Source organism: Lissotriton helveticus, chromosome 9 (genome assembly GCF_964261635.1).
Source record: "Lissotriton helveticus chromosome 9, aLisHel1.1, whole genome shotgun sequence".
Lineage (NCBI taxonomy): Eukaryota > Metazoa > Chordata > Amphibia > Caudata > Salamandridae > Lissotriton > Lissotriton helveticus.
This window is the reverse complement of record NC_136070.1, coordinates 793662543-793690147: the sequence shown is the minus strand read 5'-3', so window position 1 is coordinate 793690147 and position 27605 is coordinate 793662543. Positions and strand designations below refer to the sequence as shown.

At 48.3% G+C, this 27605-nt stretch overlaps 1 protein-coding gene across 1 annotated transcript in view; it reads left to right on the top strand.

Moving 5' to 3' along the window:
• CLPTM1 (CLPTM1 regulator of GABA type A receptor forward trafficking) overlaps positions 1-27605 on the top strand; it is a 423589-nt gene that overhangs the window by 42177 nt on the left and 353807 nt on the right. The window contains exon 3 of the mRNA XM_078660927.1: positions 24399-24522. Coding sequence (XP_078517053.1) covers positions 24399-24522 — 124 coding nt within the window. The remainder of the gene's footprint in view (positions 1-24398; positions 24523-27605) is intronic.

The following is a 27605-nucleotide window of genomic DNA, read 5'->3' as shown; positions in this document are numbered from 1 at the left end:
ATGCGTGAAGCTTCTGCACGATGCGACTACTACAGCGGCGACATGCACGATGCAATGGCAGCAGCTCCGACGGTGGTGCGCTTCTCGGGGGATGTGAGGTGCTCTTCTGCGGTGCAGTGCGACAGTTCCAGCGGCGACACCCTCCTTCGGAGTTTGCGACGGCAGACACAGCGACGGCGACACGCTCCGACCTCGTTGCTAGATTCTTCTCCGGATGCGGTGCAGTGCGACAACTACAGCGGCGACACCCTCCTTCAGAGTTGCGACTGCAGCAGCAGTGACGGCGACACTCTTCCTCTTTGTTGCGGCATGCTTCTCTCCGATGCGGTGCAATGCGACAGTTCCAGCGACGACACCCTCCTTCGGAGTTGCGACAGCAGGCACAGCGACGGCGACACGCTTCTTCTCGTTGAGTCGCGCTTCCAGCTTCTTGCGACACGCAGTTCCTCAGAAGGCCCAAAACAGCAGCAGACACTTCCACAAGAACTCTGGGGAGCTGGGGGTTGAAGTCTGTTGTCCCTGAGACTTCAGCAGGCGGCAAGCTCTCTTCCAAGCCCTTGGAGATCCTTCACAAGTTGATAGCAAAGTACACAAAGTTCCTTTCTCCTCCCTTTGGCTGTAAGGCAACCACTGCAGGCCAATCTCACAAGCAGCACTTCAGCTTGGGAATAGTCTCTCCTCAGTTTCTTCAGGTTCCTCTCCTCAGCAAAGGTTTCTTCTTGTAGTCCAAAAGTGATCTAATTTCATTGGATCAGGGTCCCAATATTTATACCCCAAAATCATTTGTTCTCTGAGGGAAGAGGGGCCTTTGCCCAGTCCAAACCAGTTTTGTTTACCAGACTTCTCCTTTCCTTTCACAGTGCAGGGCAGGCACATCAGACGCCCCACAGGAGGTGGAGCCAGCATTGTGGAAGGCAAGTACAGTCCTGGAGCACTTTGTTTACAGGACTCCGTCTCTTCTTTCACTGTGCAGGGCAGAGACATCAGCCGCTCCCCAGGTGGTGGAACCAGCATTGTGGAAGGCAGGCACAGCCCTATTCAAGGTACAGGTGCAACTCCTACCTCCCATCTAGATGCAGATCTCTCTATTCACCACTGGGTGACTCATCCTGTCTCTTGGAATCCCCCAGCCCTGTCACTCACAAAACCAGACAAAGGAATACACAACCTAGCAGAGGCTGGCTTTGGATAGTTAGACACGCAAATACCTACTTTCTAAAATTGGTATTTCCAAACACAGAATATTAAAATAAACTTCACTAAAAGGTGTATTTTATTATTCGGAGTTCAGGCATACTAAAATCGAATTTCTACCATGTTCTCCGAGTCTGTTAGGATTATAAAATGTAATAATCTAACAGCCCATTCTGGGCTATGGAGAATACGTAGCCTTGCAGTAGTGCAAAACTAAAATGGTTGTAATTCACTATTTGGACATGCCACACACATCAGGGCTTGTCCTACCTTATACTTAAATTGCACCCTGCCCTTGGGCCTACCATAGGGGTGACTGATATGAAGAAAAGGGAAGGTTTAGGGACTGGTAAGTTGGTGCACTTGCCCATTCAGCATGACCGTATCAGACTGCATGCAGGCTCTGCAATGGCAGACCTTCGACACATTTTACAAGGCTGCTTCGGTGGGTGGCACAACCAGTGCTGCAGGCCCACCAGAAGCATTTGGATGTACACGCCCTGGGCACACTCAGTGCACTAGACTAGGGTCTGACAATTAAACCAAATAGCCAAACATGGAACCACTGATTAATATATCAATTTACAACAGGGAGCACTTGCACTGTGGCACTGGATAGCAGTGGCACAGTGCCCAAAGCATCGAACACCAGCAAAAATACATGAGGCAACAGCAAAAATGGAAGGGAGACCCACGTCAATGGTTCCAGGTCTAACACATATCTATCGTACATATAATTGCATGCTTTTTGCCAAAATAATTAAAGTAGCTCTGCTCATCTGTCTGTGCGTCTCTCCCTCTCTGTCTCTCCCTCTCTCTCTCCCCCTCTCTCTCTCTCCCGCTCTGTCTCTCCCGCTCTGTCTCTCCCGCTCTGTCTCTCCCGCTCTGTCTCTCCCGCTCTGTCTCTCCCGCTCTGTCTCTCCCGCTCTGTCTCTCCCGCTCTGTCTCTCCCGCTCTGTCTCTCCCGCTCTGTCTCTCCCGCTCTGTCTCTCCCGCTCTGTCTCTCCCGCTCTGTCTCTCCCGCTCTGTCTCTCCCGCTCTGTCTCTCCCGCTCTGTCTCTCCCGCTCTGTCTCTCCCGCTCTGTCTCTCCCGCTCTGTCTCTCCCGCTCTGTCTCTCCCGCTCTGTCTCTCCCGCTCTGTCTCTCCCCCCCTCTCTGTCTCTCCCCCCCTCTCTGTCTCTCCCCCCCGCTCTGTCTCTCCCCCCCTCTCTGTCTCTCCCCCCCTCTCTGTCTCTCTCCCCCGCTCTGTCTCTCTCCCCCTCTCTGTCTCTCTCCCCCTCTCTGTCTCTCTCCCCCTCTCTGTCTCTCTCCCCCTCTCTGTCTCTCTCCCCCTCTCTGTCTCTCTCCCCCTCTCTGTCTCTCCCCCCTCTCTCTGTCTCTCCCCCCTCTCTCTGTCTCCCCCCCTGTTTGTTGGCTGAGATCAGATTTTGACAGGGGTTTGTTCATTATCAGAAATGGAGTCCATAGTCTTAAACTAAAGCATGATGGACAGGAGCTCAGTTACTCTTATATGTTTACTGTGGATCCATTAACCCTTGCAGTGCCTAAGGATACCCTTTGGCAGAGTGTACCTGGGGGTCAGGAACACGTTAATGGGTTCTAGCTGCAATTGTGGTCACAAACTATTTAAACATTAAATTGCAAATCCCAAATAGAGGCAAACACCTCTTTCATGTCCCACCACCCCATGTGCAGTTTATAATAGATCGCAAAAGCCCTTTAACATCTTGGAACTCATGAAAGGGTTCTGTTAAGTGAGGCCCCAACTTGCCTTCTAGGTGGAGTTGTCCTCCAGGTCAGTGGCAGTTCAAGAGCTGCGCCTGAAGGCAAGAGAGGTCCCTTGGTAACAAAGACTGGGCATTAGTAGAATGTCTCCTAGCGCCGTCTTTATGTAAAAAATTTTTATTGAATAAACCGATTTCTACACACACACCTCATCCTCCGGCTTACAGGGTTTAATAATTCAGAATAACTATGAATGACGCCTTCCCTTCTCAATCCCTCTCACCACTACCGTGATCGTTTTAGGACAAGTTAGAGATAAGTCGGTTATGCAGTAATCGGAGGGTGTAAAGGGCATCCTTCCTAAGGTGTATCCAGCCCCCTTGACTTCCACCTTTCAGTGACCATCTAATGCCGCACCTGTATCTGTACACATAATCTCATTACTCTGAGGTACTTAGGACAAGTGATGTCTTTGAACTCAGTGGATGAAAGTGCTAAGCAGGGTTCCCATCAGGTTTCAAAGTCCATATCTTTTTCGTCCAGGGTCATAGAGATCTTTTTCATACCGATTTGTCTCCCACGCCTTGTGAAACCAACATCGCTGTCTTGGAGGGTTCCTATCACCCCTGACTTCCAGTATCATCTGCTTTGCTGTGCTAAGCAGGATCAAAATGAGCTTTCCGTTAAGTGATGTTTAGAGGGTATGAGACCCTATTATCCACTCCCGGTATCACATGAGCTGGGGGGGGGGGGGTCTAATGATAGAACAGTTGAACATCGAATCAGTATCCCTTAATACTTTTTCAAGTATTTTACAAACTTAGGGTATGCTATAGGCGATATACCAGCGCCCCCTCTCCCAGCCCCCCCACTATTGTTAAGTCTTGTATTTATCTCACATTTGGATCATACCGGGATATGGTACTAGTTGGCTTCTATTTTAATTAGGGTCTCCTTAATGGTGTTCCACTCAGTGCGGTTACCTTCACCCGGCTGACCATTGGCTAGTGTCCGTGTTCTCTCTAGTTTCGAGTGGCTGCTCTTCTTCACCAGGCTTTTCGCCACTGCCCGAGTAGAAGACAGATGGCTATACATCTTTGAGAGTATACACTTATCTCGACTCCATAATTAGCCATTTTTGAAAAGGAGAAGTCGTCGGCTAGCTGCTAGCATAAACGATGTGTGCACCCAGTGTCATATTTGAAAGTATGTACATCTCTCCTCCTCAAATACCCAATAATCGGCTTTGACTTATTCAAAAGATTTTATTCCCTCTCAATCTACCAAATCTCCAATCCTCCCGAAACCCATCTCCTGCCACTCTACAAATTCCTCAGCATGAAGGCCTGTTGTAAAGTCTGGATACCCAGAATCTGTGTATTGGGCGAGGGAAGAGTAGCTAGACCTGGTCTAATAACTGCGCTAGTCCTTGGAGAAAGGGTCGCGTGTATCACCCGGGTGAATTACTACTGTCTTTAAAGTGTGTTACTTCTCCCTTTACCTTCTCTACATCTTGTAAAGACCACCTGAAGATGGTGCAATTCCAAAAGAGGCCTAGGCTCATCTTGCTCCTAGTATGACTGTAAAGTGGACAACCCAAATCGGGTCACCACTGCAGATCCACCCAAGTGGGTCGCAACAGGTTTGATGAAACTCTGCTTCATCTGTGTAGTGAGTACATAACACACCTATAGCTGGAACCCAGTTCATATTATATATCCCATCCCATCCCATGATTTATAGATACATTTTTAACCTACTGGCAGTTGCCAGTAGGTAGCTATAGTTAGGACCTAGTTTCCATAGGAATTATTTTGGGGGGGCCTTGTGTAAGAAAGTAGCTCTGTATATACTGGACCAAAGTAAGGTACAGTGTGCACAGAGTCCACAGTCCCCAGAGGTTTGGCAGAGGCTAAAGTTAGATATAACCTTACTCTCCAAAGTGGTAGCTTGGTCGAGCAGTAAGGCAGTATCAGAGGACAGTGTAAAGCATTTGTTGTACACACTCAGTCAGCAAATGGTCTCACACACTCAAGAACTGAACTCTAGGCCAATTGTTTTGTATCAAAATATTTAGTTGTTTTATTTTAGAACCAACAAGATATCAAAATATACTTTCTCAGAATGAATTACTTTAGTTTAAATACTTTGCAAATAGGCAATAGACTTTTTAAGTACAGTAGTTACAGTTGTTGCAATGGGCAACACAATTTCAAACGCAATGGAACATTGAGCTCAATAGGAATTTCCTGTTAAATGTAATTAGTTTATGGATTACTTTTCTTACCACAGGACTGGATCCTAGATTCAGTCATGGGACATCTCCTGTAAAGAGTTGAGTAAAAGCGTTTTGGTTACAGTAGTGATTTTTAAGGAATATTATTGTATTTTAAAAGTCGACACTTTTTCCACATAGAATCACCAATGTTATCCTATGGGAGGAAATTCACTTAGCAGGTAAGTAGTGTTATCGTTACTTTTTCTTACTCGGTGATAGATCCTGGATCCAGCACTGGTGCATCTCCTGTAAACAGTTGAAAGAATGCGTTTAAGTCATACATGCGATTTTTAAGGAATATTTGAAGTTTGTGAAAATCGAAACTTAGAAACTTTTCTGGTGAAAACCAGACAATGGGTTCCTATGGAAGGAAATACAAGTTACTGGTAAGTACGGTTAAGATTACTTTTCAGGGTCAGTGCTGGGCTAAAAGATGCAGCACTGGGTTCTCTCCTGGTAACAGGTGAGTAAATCGGAATTAGTTGTTCAGCTGATTTTAGGTGAATATTTTCAAGTTTCAAAACTCCACACTTAAAAAGAATTTCCAAGTGAAACAAGTCAATGTTACCCTATGGAAGAAAAGTGAGTTATCGGTTTTGGAGTAAGCTCTCAACTGGCAGAGTTAAGGTTCTGGGCATAGACTCGGGGGGGGGGGGGGGGGGGACTCCCAGGGTCTGGTAGGTGCAGTTGGTACACCACAGGGGCAGAGGTAGTTAGATCCAATGAGAGCCAGGGGGCCTTTGGTTGGTGGCTACTGGCAAGCAGGCCACACGGCTGTGAGATCTGGGCTCCTGGTCACTCGTTCAGGGCAAATGGGGAAGTAGGTTAGGACCAAGGTTGCACTGCCAGGGGCACTCGGGCGGCTGTGTGCAGGGTGCTTTTGAGCCGTCGGGTGCTCAATGTTATTCAATGGAGAACTTAAAAGGTGAACAAAGGCTGCAGGCTCGGGGACAGAGATTCTTCAGGAGCGACCAACACTTCGAGGGGTAAGTTTGGATCTTGGAGGATAGGTAGACAAAGCGATACCAAAGGGGATGATGGACGGAGCGCTTGACCAAATCAAACACTCACACCCAGTCAACTGATATGGGTTTAATCCATCATCATTCTTTAGCTCACTCCACCACCCCAGTTCAGACATGGTCATATGCAAATCAGTCTGACCTTGTGCCTAATGGGAACAGTCCAGCCCGAACTGCCAAGGATAGGTAGACACCCAGGAGTTGGGTGCTGGGGGGGCGCCGGTGCAGGGGTGTCTTTTGACGTTGGGAAATCTTACTCTCTGCTAGTCGTGGTTTGAGGGTCTCCGGTTGTGAGTCTGCAGGCGTCGTCTGGGTAGTTGAGGAGGGTCCTTGGGCATGAGATTTCAGGTCACAATCGCTGGGGGGACGTCCTCGGGGTTTTTGTCCACTCTGGAACAGGCTGGTCTCGGCGGGTGCAGAGTGGGCTGGATTTGCGATTCCTGGCTGGCACCAGGTGTATTGCTGTTTGAGCAGAACCACTGCTCTTGGGAGTCCCCGTCTTTAAGAGATTCAAGGCAGGCAGGTACTCTGGGGTTTTCAAGGTTGTTGTTTGCAGGAGACGTCGGGATTTAGCAGGAGAAGGTTCAAGGATCAACAGGCTGGTAGGGCTGGGGCCAAGTCAGTTGGTGTCGTCCTCTTATTAGCAGCTGCACAGCAGGTCTTCTTCTTGATCTTCTTTCTTGTTTTCAAATCGGGATCTGAGGAAGGAAGGTTCAGTTTGCCCCTAAATACTAAATTGAGGGGTGTTACAGGTAGGGGAATGGCAGAGACTAATAGGTCCCTGTCCTGGGGTGAGTACACCCCCTATCCTGCTCCTCTCCTGTGGGAGTCGGGCAGGACCCTATCTCTAATTGGGCAGGGCTCCCCATCCTCAAGATGGCCGGAGCAGGGAGTTGTGCTTCACCTCGCCCCCCCCCCCCACCTGAGGGGTGGAGTTGGCACAGGCTGGCACACCTCCTTTCCTCGCGTAGGGTTTCCCGCCAGTCTTCCCACCAGAGTGGGGGGTCAGAACCGGTGGGGGCCAGTTGCTGGGTAAAGCAAGTGGTCTGGAGAGGGTCACAAAGACTGCATGCCTTTGAAGCTTCCCCTGCCCATCCTGGGGAAGGAGACTTAGCACCTCGCCCAGGACGTGCATTGTTGCAGGCCCGGGAGAGCAGATGGCTCTCTACCCAGGAGTCCAGCAACATGTCTGCTGTGTGGCAGCCTAGGCAGCCTCTCAGACAAGACGTGGATTGTAGGTTAGGTTCAGTTGCCCTCTGTTGTGCATTTGGCATTAAATCCCACACTGGCATCAGTGTGGGTTTAATGTGCTTAGAAGTTGGATACCAAACTTCTCAGTCTTCAGTGAAGCCATCATGGTGCTGTGGAGTGCGTAATGACAACCTCCCAGCACCATATACTCTTAATGGCAGCACTACACTTACAGTGCCCAGGAATGGCCCTGGGTACTTTAGGGGCACAGGACCTATGCACCTGTGCCCACACCACTGGCATAGTGCACCCAGCTAGAGGAGTGACTGATGGATGCCAGGGCAGTGGGGTTGTGGGCATGGCACACATGGATGTGTGCCATGTCGACTCTTTGTTTAGTTCTGCACCAAGACACTTAGCCTGCAAAGGCAGTGTGTGTGTGTCAGGGTAAAGGGCCCCTAAGGGTGGCACAATAATTGCTGCAGCCCTTAGGGGTCTTCTCTGGTCACAATGCCTTGGGTACCCAGGGTACCATTTACCAGGGGCTGACAGGTGACCAGAGATGCCAATTGGGCTTTAGTTTCAACAGAGTTTTAGGCAAGGAACACAGGCCCTGGGTACCTGATTGGCAGGAGCCCAGGGCACACTGTGAAAGCGCATCAGCAATTCAACAAAAAGTGGGGGCATACCATGCAAGAAAGATGGCACTTTCTCACAACTTGCCTATAACTTTTTTTTTGTTTGTAATATTCGTCATTGATTTTCAACAAGTTGTACAAGGAATTTTCTTGTGTCAATCTTGTGCGTAGCCTTACAATGACAATTGCTTGAGCAGCTTAGACGAGATGTCAGGGTATGACAAGTACAGTAAACTTAACACAGTAGTGACATTAATCGCCTGTAAGTTCGTAGGAGAATTTAAAGAAATACATTTTTTTTACAGTACATAGCTAAACTGTTAGCTATATGAAGAAAAAGGTTCGATCTTGTCTGCCGGTTCTGAGTTTATTTTCGGTCATTGCTGAGTCTGGGCATGGGACCACGTGTGTGTGGCCGGATGAGTGTGTACTCAGAGCGGAGATATGCCCACCGCCCGACTTGCGATACCCACCAGGCACTGCCTCACGTGTTACAGAGATGTGTTGTGCTTACAAGTATGTGAGGGCATGGTCTGTTACAATATTCAGCGGGGCTGCAACCTATGTTTGGGACTTATGTGTTGCGGATAATTTAGTCTCGATGGACGACAATTATTCTTGCCATTGAATGAGATTGACCTGTGCAGGCACTCGTGATGCATTGGACAGCTGTATTGTGTTCTGCGGCTAGTGCCCTATGAAGGTCGAACAGCCATGATTGTGTGTTGGGACCTAGTTGCGATTTCCAAGACATTGCTATTTTACGTATTGCAAGGCCCAATGCCAGATCCAAGATTTTGTTGAGTGAGGCTTTTGCGGGAGGCGTTTCGCAATTCCCAACAGGAAATGAGTGCCCCGGGTTATCACCAGTGTGTTTGCCGCCGCTAAGTGTTGCCGCAATTTTGTTCTAATATAATTGAATGTGAGGATATGTCCATACCATATGCATATACGTTGCTTCTGCTGTTAGTCACCTGGACATGTGTCTGTGGAGGCAGGGTACATCCGTGCTAATCTATGTGGTGGTAATTATGTGTGGTGTAAATCATTAAATTGGGTGTAATTCAATGTGGCGTTCGTGGATATGATTTTGGGGTAGCTGATGCATTGTGTCCACTGTTTATCGGTGATGGTGGTTGACAATTCAGTGTCCCAGTAGGCATGCAATGATGTCAAAAGCGGCATGTGATCAGGTCGAAGGGAGTTGTAGATTGCTGTTACTGCATGCCTGCCATGCCCATGTATCAGTAAAGTTTGTAATAGTTGTGATGTAGCAGGTTCAGTATGATAGTTGTCCCATGTCTGGAGGAATTGGCGCATTAGCAGTGCATGGAGCAGGAACGTCCCCCACGGTATCTCGTAGTCTGTGACTAAGGCGTCAAAGGTTTACAGTTGCAAGTCTGCATGCATGTTACCCCCCGGGATTCAGCCCCCCCCCACTTTCCAGGACTTGAGCTCCAGACGGCCGTGCTGAGCACAAAGGAGCCCGGTAAGACTTCCAGCAGTAAGTTAGGAGCGTACGGTTTAGCCTGATTTTTAGTGAACACGTATTTGGACCAGTTTCGTCTCGCCATCACCATTAAAATTTTGCCTTGTTTTTTTTCTGCAGTATGGTGGTGGAACCCAAGAGCCACTCCAATATTGCTGGCTGTCCCCAGGATAGCCCCTCTGGTGACTAGTTCTGTGACGTTGCTCCTTGCAAGCTACCTCATGGGAAACTGCAGTTGTGCTGCGGCTTATTAGTGTTCGTAGTTTGGTGCACCCAGGCCCCCGTCTGACAGCGGTATGTACAGTTTTTGGAGAGGCACCCTGGATCTAAAGTTCCCCCATACCAGAGAGACGAGAAGTGACTCCACGTCTTTAAATAGCCTTTGCAGCATTTGGTAAAGGAGGGTAGAGAAAAAATATAAGTCAGGGGAGTAAAAGCATTTTGGAAAAGGCCACTTGCCCCTTGGGGGATATGGGTGGACTCCGCCAGAATGGGAGAGCTGCTTGAGTTCTTCCTAGGTTTCCGTCTGCCGTATCTATGCCAGAATGGTAGACCTGGACTCCCAGGTGTTTGTAGGTGTCAAATGCCCATTTCAACGGTGTATGAGGCATGGCGTGTCCCTGGTCCGCTGCGTGTGTCTTCATTGGGAACATTACTGACTTGGACCAGTTGGCCCGTAGACCCGAGTACTAAACAGCAACAACCTTCCTGGTAGGAAGGAGCACAGTATCAGCTGCCTATGATAAATGTGAGCTTATAGCCTTGTCTTTATATAGTCTGATATGGGTCTCTCAGACATGTAACATGGTCAATGAAACATTTTAGTGCATACAGGCAAGCATGGACAAACAATTGGCAAAAACCAATACTTTATTAAAGCCAAGAAATCTTTTTTATATGTAGGATCCAATACCAAAAGGATAGGACTCTTATTTTCTTTTGAATATGGAGTAAAATGTGCATATTGACAAAACTTGGAGATATTTTTTCATAGTCAAACCAGAGCAATGATCATGAAGTGCACACAAATATATAATTACAATGAATAAATGCACGTTCCCCCTTCGGAAAAGATAAACCACAAAAACTTTAAAGCTACTTTTATCAAAGCACAATCTAAACCATCAGGCACAGCATAAGTCCATTCATACTACTTACTCTCTATCACAATCGCACAATTAAAAGGGTCGCAGAAAAAGAGCGATGGAAGACCAGATTCGCGGGAAAAGTTTAGGGAGACACCGAAGGGTGTCGAAATTATTTGGCTGGAACCCAGGTCAGGGATAAGGTAACTCATTGTAACATTAGGGAAAGTTAAAGGATGAATAATAAACCAAAATCTCTATGTAGCTGCACGGATCATATGCATATAGTGGTATTTTTCAGGTTGAGGCGAGAAATTTTATAGTGTTGTTACATTTATAATACTCTGTAATTTCTGTCAAGCTCGAGGCTGATGCACGTTTCGGTGAAAGGCTAGCAACCTAGCTGTCACCTTCTTCAGGGCACAAAACAGATGCAGCCCGGAAAGGAATGTTTGACACAACGGGGGACAAGGAACACCAGAGCTGTATTATCACTGGAACTCGATAGGGTTCAGGGGTCCGCTCTAAAAGGAAAAAAGACAACAGAAAATATAGAAACGCTGTACGCTACAATAAAAATATAATTATACAGAGTCTTCCCAACCAAAGTGGATGGAAAGGATGAAAAGAATGATAAACTTCTCCAAGGGAATAAGACCCCAAGCATAAAAGTGCAGTGATAATAGATCACCAGTTTACGTGAATTAGAACGAAAAAACAGTTCTGAGTGGAGTGGATCAGTGAGAAGAGCACGGTCTGCTATGAATAGATTGTCAACCATACCAGAGAAACTGTTCAAGATCGGCTGAAGGTGGGTAGATAGTATAATAGAAAAAGGAGGAAACAGACATGAGACCAGATAGCGGGTGCTGACTTGAAAAAAACGTACGTATGACAGCGCTCAGTTCGGGGTAAATCGGTCAGCTATGGTGCATAAATATAGGTAGCTGAAAATACGTTCAACAAAGGAAGGGCTGATAAGTAAGATCTAGACAAAACAAGATTATCCCAAAGTATAGTGCCAACGCCAATACAGGCGACCCACACTACTGTTCTGACTCCACTCATGGAGGTCAGTGTTAAAAATGTAGGTTCCTTGGGGTAGATCCAGAATATTACCTCAAAAGGTACTAGTGAAGTCTCTGCCGGAGACCAACTTATGGATAGATAGCTGGGGTGCTAAATACAGCTTCACCAAATGTAGGATACGGTGAGGAAGGATAGAAAGAATCCTATAAGTCGTTCAGACAGGGCCTTAAAAACATAAAAGAAAAGAAAAAGTGGACATTAGTATCATTGTCAATAAATCTAAACTGGGGATGGATGCGATAAAACGAAAGTGAGGAGAGCTGGCAAACCGGGCGTCCTCAATATCGTGGTCTTCCCCTCGTCGAGATACACAAGGCAGATGACAAGTCAAACATGAACCATATACCCCCCTCCGCGTAAGAGCGGATAACAAAGCATACAAAAAATGAGGAAGGAGGGGGAAAACAAGAGGAAACATAATCTTACATCCAGTGCACTGATATAATTAAACACTTGGATTTGAAGAAAAAGTGATATCAAAAGCAAATAAGAAAATAAGAAATCACAGGTGAAATAAGCAACCTAAAATCAAGGCCCTTGCTCAGCAACAAAAGGAGGAATCAATAAAGATAAAAAAAGGCATGTCCCTCGTAGCAAACATGTACGAAGATTACAGCGTTCTCACCTCTCAAAGAGAATGGCTGAAACCAGAGGACGAAGGCTGTCCGGGGCAGAGCCCCCCAACAGCGCGTGGCCTTAAAGGTTACCTCCGTCGAACATGGCTGGTAATATAAACCTGGAGACTGGATGTTCCAAAGAGGTAAGGAAGTTCTTTCGGAAAATAAAAATAAATTGTGTTGGCGACGGCAGTCATTCCGGAAGGATTCTCGTTATCAGGGCACGGACGGACACAATATTGTGTTGGTAGGTGTCCGGAAATACGTCTCACATAGAATCAACTGGAGTCCGAAGACCCGCCTCACTCGGGAATGACTAGAGCGCTGAAATATCTAAAGCGCTGATACAAGTAACCTCAGAGCGGAAGCGTAGGCCCGAGACCTGTGCGTTATCATTCAACAGGGCCATCAGTCCCCGCAGGACATCAACCTGACCACGCAGATAAATCAATGCGTCGTCTCTGCATATAAAGACACTATGTGCCACTGCTGATCTGCACATATGCCCTAGTCAAGTACACGTTGGCGCAGCTTCCACGCCAATGGCTCCATAGTCAGTGCAAAAAGAATGGGTGACAGAGGACAGGCCTGCCTTGTGCCACGCTCTATCGGAAATGGTAGGGTTAAGGTGAGGCCTGTCTTTACTCTAGCCTGTGGCTTCGTGTATATAGTATACATACCCACCTCAAGAAGTTAGGCCCTATGCCGAGCCAGACAATACTGCCAATAGATAATGCCAGCTCAAGGTATCGAATGCCTTTTCAATGTCTAGACATGCTATCCAGGGTATTTCAGATTCTGTGCTTGCCCATTCTAATAACGTAAAAAGGCGGCGTAGATTCAGCGTGATGATCCTCTTCGGGATGAAACCATTCTGGTCTTCATGTACCAATATGGGTATTGTTTTGATCAATCTTTAGGCTAGTAATTTACCTAGGATTTCATAGTCTATGTTCAGGATCGATAAAGGGTGGTATGAGGCCATCTGGAGTGGATCCCTGCCTGGTGTGGGCAACACAACTAACGTTGCCTCTCGCTGGATAGGCTGGAGCTCGCCCTTCTCAAACGCTTCTTCATACATATTAGCCAATTGGGGGATAAGTTGTTCGGAGTAAGCTGTGTAAAATTCTGAAGGCCAACCGTCTGTCCCCGGGGTCTTACCTGCTACCACTTGCCTAATGGCTTCAGAGATCTTGTCTGCAGTGATTGGATCTTCGAGTGAGTCTTCGTGTGGATGCGTTACCTGTGGAAGTTGAACATACGACAAGAACAGCTGAATAAGGACCGGGTCACTGGTGTCTGGGGCTGTATATAAGGAGGTATAATATTCATAAAAGGAATTGATTGCTTCCTGGGTGTTTGCTATAGTCCATGTGGGTGTGGACGTTGTGAAGTGTCAGTTTTTAGAAGCCATGCCTGCATCTTACCAGCTTTGTTCCCTTCAGAGTGCTGACGGGCAAGATGAATTCTAGTCTAGTGTGCAAAGATTATCTAGTGTTTCTTTACATGCTAGACTGGCCTAGGCTAGCAAGGGACCAATATGGGGATCCGTGGGAGAGGGTCTCGCATCTCTGTACCTCCAGTTCGTGGTTTAGGAGCGCATTTGTGAGTGACTTACGGGAGCCATAGGTAGTTTTAATGGCATGTCCTCTCAGGACAGCCTTAAATGCATCCCATTCCACCCCCGCACTTGACGCTGTACCTGTATTGGCTTGAAAGTATGAGTCGATTGACCGTTACAAGGTAGCACGGAACAACGTGTTGGTGAGTGCCACAAGGGGGAGGCACCAGGTCGACACTCTGGGCCTCTGCGCTCCCCACACGAGATGCAGCTGCAATGGTCTGTGATCCGAGATCGTGCATGCCAGGTATTCCGCGTGCGATACGCTATGTAGGGCATTGTCCGAGCAATATATGGTGTCTATCCTCGTGTGGAGGTCATGTAAGTTTGCAGCGCGTGGTGTCCGCTACACCATGCATCATATATTTACATATTAACAGTGCAGTCCCTCATGTGTTGTGCTAGTTTAACAGATTGTGCCCCCGGGAGTGGAGGGTGTGACCTGTACAGGATAAGATCATGTCTCCTCCTCAGTATGTTGGTGCCGTAGAGTCTGTAAGTAGAGATGGTGTGATTGACTGCAAGAATGAGGCCTGACTTGCGTTCGGGGCATAGAGTGATATCGGTGCCAGTGGAAATCCGTTTAAGAGACCTTCTAGGATTGCATAGTGGCCTTGTGTGTCAACTTAGGATTGTAAAACCTTTAAAGGAATGTCTGGTGCCATCCATATAAGTCCAGCCCATGGCAGATTCCAAGAATCTGGTGCCTTGGAGCGTGCCCCTTCAGCGCTTACGAAGAGATGCAAGAGTTTACAATGTCTGGTGTGTTTCTTGTAGCAATGCAAACAAGATCTTGTGGCTACGTAAATACTGATGTATCTTGTGATGTTTGGCGCATCCCGAGAGGCAACGCAGGTTCCCAGTCAGTAAAGTATAGTCCCCATCAGCTATCTAATTGACAATAAGTAAGAAGGTAACTACAGGTTTCTGGGCAAAGCATCACCTCCTTGGCAGCCTGTCACTTATCGCCCCCATCCCCAGTAACAACAAAAATACTAGTCAGCCCACCCTCCCTGTGCTACGTGAAGAAATAGACAGATCGAAACAAATGATAAAATTACCCAACGTCCCACCCCAGGCCGGCTTGCCCATGGGCAATTTGCCATCTGCACTGAAAGGGATTCTAACAAGATATAACATTACGAGAAAGATGGAACGAGCGTACCAAAGTTTCTTTTTTCCCCCCAATAGTAGAATATAAGTGAGTGGAGGGACAATGAGAGAAGAGATTGGAAATAGCAGAAGAGAGAGGAGGAGGAGGAGGAGGAGGAAGAAAAGGAACAGAGGGTATAAAGGTGCTGTATCAGCTACTTATCGCTCTCCGGGGTGTGCAGCAGTTCCGTATGCCGCTGCCAGTTGGCCACCTTACATAGTTAAAGCTGGTAGAGTTCTCATTTGCGATACGCAGCAGATTCATTGAAAGATGCGCCGATCGATCCTCGCCTCCGTGGTGGGTGAAAAATTGTCCATTTTAGGTGCACAGCTAGACCCCTAGGAGATAATAATAATACTGGAGCTTATAAAGCACGACAGCTACCCCAAACAGGGGTGTCCCGGCGCTAAGGCATAAGGTAATTGCGTCCAGAGAGGGTAACGATATAACAAACCATATTAATCTGCCTTGAAGAGCCACGTCTTCAAGGCCTTTCTAAAACAGGTTTCTGAATTAGCCTGCCGCAGGGGCCCTGGTAGGGCATTCCACAGTGAAGCTGTTCTGACTGTGAATGCTCTGCCCCCCATGCGTGTTTTCGCAAAGCGTGGGGTGAGCAGCAAATTATGCGAATTATATCCCAGCGCACGATTTTGCTTATAGAGACACCGTCTTTCCTACAGATAACCAGGGCATTTTCCGTTAAGAGCCTGGTAGGCCAACGTCATGGCCTTGAATTTAATTCTTTTCTCCACTGGAGCTTCTGTAGATGTTTTTTGTGCCTCAGGGCCGCCCAATATTTGCACGCCGGGCGGGTGAGTTTCCCAGCAGGCAGCACAGCCCAACACCACTCCGGTAGCGGGGTGCCGCAGGAGTGTTTTGTCCCCTGTCTCACCATGTCTGTGGGAGTGGCGTCAGACATGGGTCGCATGAGCTCTCGCCGGGTCCAAAACGGATCAAAGACGTTCTCGTCCCTGTGCGCTCCTTTTGTCCTGCTCGTCCCTGTGAGGAGGCAGCGCATTCCACTCATGGTGATCTCCTGCACAGTTAGAGGGCAAGCGCTGCTAATGGTCCCTTCTTCATCCGGTTTTCGGCTGCAGTCATTAGTTAAGCAGTCAATGTCACGGCTGTGAGGCATGCTGCATTTTCTGGCCAGATCACGAGTTATGGAGAATTTTTGGGCAGGCCAAGTAAGTCCCTTGTAAATGGTACTCTGGGCTCCTAGGGCCTGGGAGATGGAGGTTTCTCCTGGATCCCCTCACTAGGACCATGCCTCTCTCCTTGCTGCTTGCATGCCCCTGTGCGGAAGAAAACAACACTAACATGGCACCCTACTTTGGTGCCATGCCAGTCAGCATTGCTTGAAGGTATAGGTAAGACACACCTCTAGCAGGCCCACAGCCCTAAGGCAGGATGCGCTATACCACAGGTGAGGGCAGATCGGTATGAGCAGGTATTCCCCATCAATATTAGGGTCTATTCCTTAATATTGTAAGTGCCAGGGAAGCCGTAGAGAGTACATGGCTGGGAACTTGACAACTTGAGGTTCGAGGCATGTGGGCTGCTGAATTTATATCTATGCATAGATCGACACCTAGTGTTGGGACCGGATGATTGCACATTGTTGTCCTGGAAGAGTCTTCGAAGTATCACAAGATAGGTGGCTCCTCCCCTGGACTACAGTGCGCATGGGCATCCCCTCCATGCTCAGATTGTTTTTTTCCGCCATCGGGTTCGGATGTACTTTCTTAGCTCAAGTTAGGAATCTATATTAATACTCTTTCTCAAGGTCAAAAGGTCTTCGGGGCGTCGGTATTGTCTTTCGTTCGGTGCCTTGCACTTGTTTCCACAAGTCGTCGACGACAGATTGCCTTTCGACGACAGAGGCCCCATCGACGATCGACAATGGAACGAAGTCAGTTCAAGCACTGCCCCGTTTGCAACTCGAAATACCCTCACATCGATGTGCACCCGGTGTGCAATAAATGTCTCTCACCAGACCACGACGAGGCCAGCTGCATGGCCTGTTCGAAGTTCAGATCGAAGAAAACTCTTCGTCTTCGACGCGCTGCACGACAGTCGGCGCGGGACTCGGCACCCGATCCAGAAAATATCTTCGGGGGTGATGACGAGGAGGGTGTGCGAGAAGAGGATCCGGCTCAGCACTCGGATCCCGCATCGGAGCAAGACTCACATTACGAAGAGGACGAGGGGGAACGCTACGTCCATGATGAAGACATCGTCGAGGTAGGAGACCACGCACAACCTCTCGGAGCCGTCGACGACGACTCAAGCGAGGAGCTAGGCCCAACGGCAGTAGCGGGGCCCCATACAGACTCTTCCACGGCTCAGGTCGAGGCATCGCCGGAAGGCCTTAGCCAAGATCTTCATCCACGTTCTCTAGTCCCGCTTCAAGGCCCGAATAAGAACATTTCCAAAGAGCCATCGGTCGAGCGGCCACAATCAGTGGAGCAATCGAAACCGAAACATAAAGACACAAAATCGAAACCGAAAGTGTTGACATCAACCATCGGCCTGCCCCCGACGGCAAGACCTAAGGCTGTCCAACCCCCGAAAGCTACAGACTCATCCAAGTCGCCGTCAGTAGCTGCACCCGCCCAGCCTCGGACCGAAGACGTTCCAGCCACCGACCTACGACGAACAGTCAAAATTATACATCGACTCCGAATCAGGCAGGCTCACCGTTTACAAGCGGAAAATCAGGCCTGAAACACCTATGGAGCCTTATAAGATACCACTAAAGAAAAAGAGAGACTCTACTACCTCTCCTATCCTTTTTGAACCCATACACCCCTATGGGCAAGACTATACCTACTCACCCACTCCAGTCACTGAGGATGTGGAGGAAGGGGACAATGAGGAGCAGTTTAACCATCCCATTGACACAGATCAGGATGAGTCCCAGCCATGGGCTGACACTGTTGACCCTGATGAACCACACACCACCCCTGACACTCAGTCATATGCGGTCAAAACCTCGCCTACTGAAGACACTGCTGCGTTTAACGCACTCATTGAAAGGGCAGCCCTTAACCACGATGTCGACATGCACGCTGACCCTGTGGAGGAAGACTTTCTTTTTGATACGTTCTCTACGTCAGAAAGATCTGTAAAAACTCTGCCTATCCTCAAGGGTGTGCTCAAACATGCCAGCGACATTTTCAAAGAGCCCACTAAAGCAAGGGTGGTGAACCCCAGAATTGAAAGGAAGTACCGGCCTGCGCCAGTGGACCCTACGTATATCAAGGGCCAACTCCCCTTGGACTCCTTAGTGGTGGCTAATGCTCGCAAAAGAGCAAACTCTCAGACAACTGGTGATGCTCCTCCTCCGGACAAAGAGTCCAAGATCTTTGAAGCTTCTGGAAAACGTGTAGCGGCTCAAGCAGCTAATATTTGGAGGATCTCCAACTCACAAGCCCTGTTAGCAAGATATTAGCAAGATATGACAGGGCCCATTATGACACGTTAGAGCAGCTACTGCAACACCTGCCAGATGCTTATAAGGAGGCAGCAGAAATGCTTATACAAGAAGGGAAGTTGATCTCCAACGCGTCCATTAAGTGTGCGTTGGATGCAGCTGATACTGCAGCTAGGGCCATAAACACTAGCGTAATGCTTAGACGGCATGCCTGGCTCCGCATCTCTGGTTTCAAGTCAGAAATCCAAACCACTCTACTTAATTAGCCAGTTAACCCTAACTTCCTGTTTGGTCCTGAGGTAGACACCACTCTAGAAAAGATTAAAAAGGACACTGACACTGCAAAATCCATGGGTGCTCTGCAGTCTCAACAATTATGGGGCAGTTCCTTTAGTCGCTCCAGTAACAGGGGAGCTTCTAGAGGCCAAGCATCGCATCAAGCCCAATACACCAAAGGAGGCACCCAAACCACCTATAACAAGAACAATAGGGGTGAATACCGTGGGAACAGCACCAAAGGCAGAAGACGTGAAACTAATAATACCAGATCCTCCGCCACTAACAAACAGTGACGTCTTGTTACTGCCCCCCGACCATACCACACCAGTCGGGGGGGAGACTTCAGCAGTTCCTGCCAGTCTGGGAAAGCATTACCACAGACAGGTGGGTTAGACAACTTGTACGTCACGGCTATTGTCTAGAGTTAACGTCCACTCCACCCAACATACCCCCAAGGCACCGTCCTATGTCCGCAGAGCACATGCACTTATTGCAGCAAGAAGTCATCTCCATGCTGCAACAAGGGGCCATAGAACTCGTGCCTTTAGACCAGCAGGGTACAGGGGTGTATTCACTGTACTTCCTAATCCCCAAAAAAGACGGGTCTCTGCGGCCCATTCTGGACCTCAGACCCTTAAACCAATACATCCTGTCAGAACACTTTCACATGATCACTTTACAGCAAGTTCTGCCACTGCTCAGTCAGGGAGATTTCCTCGCAACCCTAGATCTGAAGGATGTCTACTTCCACATTCCCATGCACCCCAGTCACAGGAAGTATCTCAGGTTCACCATCAACAACCAGCATTACCAGTTCAAGGTCCTGCCTTTCGGGGTCACTACTGCCCCCAGAGTGTTTACAAAATGCTTGGCGACAGTGGCCGCGCATCTTCGGAGACAGCACATCCATGTCTATCCGTATCTGGACGACTGGCTTGTCCAAGCAAAGTCTGCCCAGCAGTGTGCCAGCCACATGTCCCGCACAATTCACCTCCTACACAGTCTAGGATTTTCCCTAAATTACCCAAAGTCTCATCTCCAACCCGCCCCTATACAACAGTACCTGGGCGCAGAAATAAACACTCTCACTGACACGGCGCAGCCAAACTCAGCGAGAGTCCACAACATGCAGGTGCTGATTCAAAAATTCAGACCACAACACTCACTCCCAGCGCAAGTGTTCATGCAACTAATAGGCATGATGGCCTCCTGCATCTTTATAGTCCCTCATGCGAGGCTGCACATGCGTCCGCTTCAAGAATGCTTGGCATGCCAATGGAACAAGGCTCAGGGACAGCGGAGAGACCTAGTGTTGGTGACCGGTCGTGCATACAACTCTCTGCATTGGTGGAACACACAAAACCTTTGCAAGGGACGACAGTTCCAGGAGCCTGTTCCACAAGTGGTGCTCACAGCGGACGCATCTCTCCAGGGCTGGGGAGCTCATGTCCTCCATCATACTGTGCAGGGACTGTCGACCACACAGCAAAAGCGGTTGCACATCAACCTCCTGGAATTGATGGCAATCTTCATGGCGGTGAAAGCATTCAAGTTGCGTCTCTGCAACAAAGTCGTGCTTATACGGACAGACATGACTGCAATGTATTACATTCAGAAGCAGGGGGGGACACACTCTCCGCAATTGTCACACCTAGCACAGAGCATGTGGAAATGGGCCATTCAAAGGAACATGTTCCTCATGGCGGAACACCTCCCAGGCAAGGACAACCAGATGGCGGACCTGCTCAGCAGGCACAGCCATCAGATGCACGAGTGGGAGATACATCCCTCAGTGCTGCAACCTTATTTCCAGCAGTGGGGTCATCCAGAGATAGACCTATTCGCCACACAAGAAAACGCAAAATGCCAAACCTTTGCCGCCAGGTTCCCACACCTGCAGTCTCAGGGCAATGCGATATGGATGAACTGGTCAAACAGATTTGCGTACGCTTTTCCTCCAGCACCGCTCATACCGCTGGTGGCGCGCAAACTGAGGCAGCACTCCATGACGCTCATCCTAGTTACTCCAACATGGGCGAGGCAAGCCTGGTACACCACGTTTCTAGAACTTTCAGTGGTGCCCCACCAGTGACTAAAACTCACACCCAGTCTCCTCACTCAGAGCCATGGAGACATTCAGCACCCAGATCCGCAACAGTTGAACCTTGCAATCTGGCTCCTGAGGTCATAGAGTTTGGCTATCTAAACCTGCCCCCTGACTGTATGGGCATCATCAAGGAGGCTAGACGGCCTACCACCAGGGCATGCGATGCAGCAAAATGGAAGCGTTTTGTCATCTACTGTTTCAGTAATAACATTAATCCACTGGATGCTTCCACGCAAAACATCATATGTTACTTGCTGCACCTATACAAATGTAATCTAGCGTATAGTTCCATCAGGATACACTTAGCTGCAATGGCCGCATATCTTCAAAATAGACAGCACCTCTCCCTTTTCAGAGTGCCGGCCAATAAAGCTTTTATGGAGGGACTCAAGAGTCATTCCTCCAAGACACCCGCCTTCACCTCTCTGGAACCTCATCATAGTCCTCACCAGGCTCATGGGTCCACCATTTGAACCTCTTCACTCTTGTGAGATACAATTTCTCACATGGAAGGTGGCTTTTCTGGTGGCAATCACGTCGCTCAGACGGGTTAGTGAGCTGCAAGCCCTCACTATTCAAGAGCCTTTCATTCAAATTCATGCTAATAGGGTGGTGCTGCGTACCAACCCTAAATTTATGCCCAAGGTGGTGTCACAGTTCCACATTAACCAAACTATTGAACTACCAGTATTTTCCCCAAATCCTGATTCAGTGGCAGACAGAGCACTACACACACTAGATGTTAAAAGGGCTCTCCTGTATTACATAGACGGGACTAAAGACTTCAGGAAAACTAAACAACTGTTTGTTGCCTTCTCTCCACAGCACAAGGGCAACCCAATTTCAAAGTCCGGTATAGCCAGATGGATTGTTAAGTGCATACAGATCTGTTATCAAAAGGCTAAACGCACAATAACGGTTCCCCCACGAGCGCATTCCACACGCAAGTTAGGGGTATCCATGGCTTTCCTGGGTAACATTCCTTTAGAGGACATTTGTAGAGCAGCCACATGGACCACCATCCACACATTCACCAAACAATACTGTGTGGATGTACACTCAAAACAGCAAGCTGCTGTAGGTCAAGCTGTTCTAAAAACTCTTTTTCTGACTGCTGCAGCTGGCTCGGGCAACCGCCGCTAAGGAGGGTACTACTATTTATTCTATGCATAGATATAAATTCAGCAGCCCACATGCCTCGAACGGAATATGCTACTTACCAGTATGCATCTGTTCTTGGCATGTAGGGCTGCTGACATTTATATCGCCCACCCTCCTCCCCGGTGCCTGTCGCAGCTGTAGCACTCACAATTATTCTCAAGCATGGTCATCACTTACTGTATCATACTCCATCTCTGCCACAATGGCGAAAAACAATCTGAGCATGGAGGGGATGCCCATGCGCACTGTAGTCCAGGGGAGGAGCCACCTATCTCGTGATACTTCGAAGACTCTTCCAGGACAACAATGTGCAATCATCCGGACCCAACACTAGGCGGCGATCTATGCATAGATATAAATGTCAGCAGCCCTACATGCCAAGAACAGATGCATACTGGTAAGTAGCATATTCCTTCCACAGCACCATGATGGCTTCACTGAACACAGGAGTGTTTGGTAACAAACTACTCCTTTCAATAAATCACCACTGATACTAGTGTGAGATTTATTGTACCATGTACTCAGAGGGCACCTCAGAGGTGGTCTCTGACCGGCTGTAGAAAGCCAGCCTCCACTCTACATGTTTCTGGACCGCTGGGTAAAGAGCCCCTGCTCTCTGGGACCAGAAACAATGCACATTCTGGGCAGAGGTGTCACACCTCTTCCCCCAGGATGGGCCAGTACTCAAAGGGGAAGCTTCAAATGCCTACCACTTTTGTAATGCAACCCACAGCCTCTAGCAGCAGCTCGCAGCCCCCAGTTTACACTCCCGCTTTGGGTGGGAAATCTGGCAGGAAACTTGAAAGAATAGGAGGTGTGCCCACCTCTGCGCACTCCACCCCTACGGTGGGGGAAGCCAGGTGAAGAACATTTTTCGCCCCCCCCCCCCCCCATCTTGAAGATGAAGGTGGACCCCTCCAACCATGACTGTCTATGCCCCCTTCCACAGGAGGGTGAAATAATAGTGGTTGTAGTCACTCCATGTAAGGTGCCAATTGGCCCTACCTGCTACTCCACTAAATTTAGTATTTAGGTGGCTTCTCCAGACCTAGAGCTCTGCAACAACCTAAAAAGAAAGAAGACCTCTCTGCAGAGAAGACTGATGATGACGACTGCTTTGGCTCCAGCCCTATCGGCCTGTCTCTAGCTTCTGCAAACCTGCGACCTGTCTTGCAGACAGCAACCTCTGAAAACCCTGGGAGAAGTGATGCATTCGACAAAGACTCCAATCTTCTGTGGACAGCGGACCTATCCATAAGAAGTTGACTCCAAAGGCTCTGGATCCACGATCCCTGGCCTCTGTACCTGATGCGAATCTGACTGGCCCACCTGCCCAGTGAAGTCTCCCTAGCGACCCGGACCTCGAGTACAGCGTTGGCTGACCGCTCCTGACCCCACGACGACACCTCCAGACTGAATCCAGAGGCTCCCCCTGACTGCGACCGACTCTGGTAAGAAGACTCCGACTTTGAAAGGCACTCCTGCACCAGACGCCCCTGGCCCTTGGTGAGCTGAACCAACGGTGTCCCTATGACCCCCTACATATTTACTTAACTCTGCTGTCGTTGGTTTACCTCTTGCAACCTCCGGTGTGATGCCTGCAGCCTGTTTATCAAAAGAAGAAACTCCATTGAAAAGCATTTGGCGCCCGGCGCTGATTTTGCTCCCTGTTGCTTTTGTTCCGTCTGTGGTGTATGTTTGGGGCTGCTTTATGGCTCCCCATGTGCTTGTGCTAACCCCCAAAGCTTTGCCCCTGCAACCGATCCACTTACCTGTTAGCAGTGTGGCTAGAGGCACCACCAGTCTCCACTGAAAAGCATTGGACTAAACTCTGACCTCTGCACTCGTCCACCCCTTTGCCTCTGGTGGTGCAGTTTTGGTACTCACCTGACCCTTGCTGCCTGAAGGCTGAATTTGTAAGTGTGGTACTTGCCTGTTAAACCTCATTATTGTTTTCCCCATAGGATAACATTGAACTGCATCAAAAATATTTGGGTCGAGTTTTGAAAGTGCCAAGTATTTTTTATTTAAAAACTTATTTAACTCATTGCAAGGATCTTGGTCCTAATCATATATATTTAGTGTATTAGATTGTGCTTGCGATTTTATCAGATGTTTGCAAAATATAGTTCGCCTACAGCAGCGTTGAATATGCTTAAAGCGTAATAAATTATCTAATTCCAATAAAGTTGGAAAATTGTTTCCTTGAAGGCAGACTGTAGCAATGTTTTCATCTCATGAATGTTTCTCTGCGTTGTTGTTTCAAAGTAACCTTAGTCTCACTTTCTCTGTTTACCCCCTATTTTTCTGCAGAATCTTCATAATTTGGGCCATTAGTAGCTGGTTTCGACGAGGCTCTGCACCAACGGATCAAGCCAGCCCCACAGGCGTGCCCATGGTTCCAAGTCGGAATCTCTTCCCCAAAGACACATTAATGGTAATTATCCATTCATGACAGGGCTAATTTGGGAAGACCTTTCCATGGGAACAAATGTCTGCAATCATCTGAGACCTGGATTCGTATTTTCAAATACACAGCTTTTTCCTAGTGTTACTGCCTGAAAGATAAGCGTATGTGATAAATCTGCTAAACTGTGTTTAAGGGTATCTGAAGAGGCCACAGAATGTCACTCATCGAATTCCTGCATTGTCTTGACAGTACATTATTTGTTTTTCTTTGTAGCATCTTCCTCCTCTTACTAAAAGGATTTGTTGTTAGTGAAAACTCTGTAAACAATGGCACGAGAATGTGTAAGTTCATTTGATCTGGGTTCCTGTGAACTTGCATTCTTTAGTCTGTCTTCATTGCCCCTGTCCAGTACAGTTGCCCTCCTGAATGCAGACAGAGGCGTGACTGATTCTTAGTAAGTCTATGAATGTGTGTTTGTTATGCTATACCTTTATGCACACTAATATCATTAGTCCATTATTCAGTGTTCCCTTCCAGCTATTACTTGTTATTAGCAGAAGACCAGTTTGAATATTTTTATTTTATTTGGGTGGGTGAAATGTGTGTTGTCGTGAAAATATAAACCCAGCCTTTTAAACTTAACTCCAACCCAAACATATTTGGGCTTAGGAGATCAAGAGCAAGGTGCAATGTGACATAGTAAATAACAGGAACTAGACGCGCCCTGACCTGTTCAGTGGAAGAGTCAAGCCTGTAGGTATGTACCACTTTTTCCTATCACTTGGAATTCTCCCCTCTTTTTTGAACCCCATCTCTAAATGCGTCCAGAATGCATACATGAATGTCTAGAGAGGAAGTTCTGTACGAAATGGTCCAACTGCCCTACTGCTTGCATACAAACAGTTTTTTGTTGTCCGCGATAATGTGCTGACAAAAACAAACCTTGTATCCAGACCCTTCTGTACAATACTATATATCATTACACACATCGGAAAAACACTTTTATAAATATAATTTCTCAGCAACTCTGATTAATTTTTTTGTTAAATGTTTTTATTGATATTTCAAAAACATACAATCAAGAATCAAAAAAGCTGGCACGTACAGTAAAATAGCAACACAACTACTGTTCAGCATGGACATATCTATCAGAAAATAATACTCTGTTTCCCACACAGTTAACATTACTGACAGGCAATAAATACTCATTCCCCCTCGGACTTCCACCACTCTCTCAGCCTCAATTCTAAACATGGAGCTGGGAACTCCAGCAAGTATCCCTCTAAGCATGCGTCTCCTCGTCAATATGTTGTGATGTGCCCTCCTGTGTCCTCACACCCCCCCCCCCCCCCCCCCCCCCCTGTCTCCTGAGCCATGTTTGCCTCGTTCGGGTCCGGAGTCTCCTGTGCAGCTCTCTTTTCCAGATACAGCGCCCAGTAGTTCTTGGGTCGTTTACGGGGTGGTAACAGTTCGCTATACAACTCTGTTTGCGTGCAACAATACAGGATGTCACTGGACCACTTAGCAAACGTCTGGATCGGCCCGCGCATCCAAGCGAGCGCAACACATCTCTTGGCGACCAAAAAGGCCATGTCAACAAGCCATCTGTTCCGGTAGGATATCTTTAGAAAACCCCAGTAGGGCCAACAGAGGAGTCGGGGCTAGCGCCATACCAGTAACTCTGTTCACTTCATCGTAGACCGCGCACCAAAAATTTGAGTCTCGGGCAGAGCCAGGCTAAATGCAAAAAATCAGCAGTCTGCTCCCTGCATCGTTCACAACCGGGACTCTCCTGCAGTCCATATCGGAACAGCCGTTCGGGGGTGTAATACACCCTATTCAAAAATTTGAAATGCATCAAGCGATGCCGGCCGTTCAGCGACACTCTCTTAACATTAGCGCAGCAGTATCTCCACTTATCCTCAGGGAGGTCAACCGCCAGGTCAGCCTGCCATGCTAAGCGAGGCTTAGTATAGTCCGCTGTCCGTTCTGTGAATATTATGCGATCCAAGTTCGTAATCACTTTAGCCGGCGTCTTAGCGCTTACAATAAAATCATATGCCAAAACCAGCTGAGGTTCCGTCATATCCTCACCTAACAGCTCCTTCAAAGCATGTCTGACTCTATAGAACTGGAAGCATGGAAGAAGAGTCCCAGGGGCGCTCTCTGGGTCTATCTCCTATCAGGTGCGAGCCCTACCTTCCGTGAAGAGGTCGCCCACGCCAGCAATATCCATTTTGGCAAAGGCAGACACCACTTCCCTATCTTTGCAGGGGTTGAGCCACGAACACCAGGCTAGCAGCGCCCCTGGAGCATATGGCAGCGAGCAGGCCTGTGCGTCCATCAGGTGATACCATGCATGCGTCACCGCATTCAGAGAGTCGAGGATACCAGTCTGTCGGTTCCTAGGACGGGACATCAGCGCCGGTAGCGGGATTGGGTCAGCAACGATCCATTCTATGCGCAAGTGCGGCGTATCAGCTGGGCTATGGATCCAGCCAAACGCATGTGCGCTGTGTGCATTCAGGCCACCCTCCTCAAAGGAACGAATGAGTATGTTCCACGCCACTCTAGGCTGCTTCCCAGCCCAAATCAGCCGTAGCACCAGAGAGTGAATCTGTCGGAAGAATGTCCCCGACAAAACCATGGGTATATTACTGAATAGGAATAAGAAACGGGGAAGTACGATCATTTTCAGTAATGAGATGCGACCCATCAGTGATAATGGAAGGTTAATCCATTTGTCCACATCATCCTCCAACTTAGAAATCGCCACCCCGTAATTCTCCCTGAGGAGCACCTCTGAGTCCGTGTGAAGCCTGATTCCCAAGTAGCGGACCAAGTCTGTGGTCCACTGGATTGGATATTCCGTGTCAAAGCTCTTTGTGGCGGGCGTAAGTGGGAACATTAGTGTCTTGTTCCAGTTCACGTGTATCACCACCTCGCGCAGCACTGTCGGAAGGTTAACCTCTGGGTTTCGCACATAGAGAACAGTATCGTCCGCGTACGTAGACACTATCCGGTTGTACGTGGGGAAACGTATACCACGGTGGCTATGATATTCGTGCAGAGTGCAAGCCAAGGGTTCCGCAGCTAAAGCATACAGGATG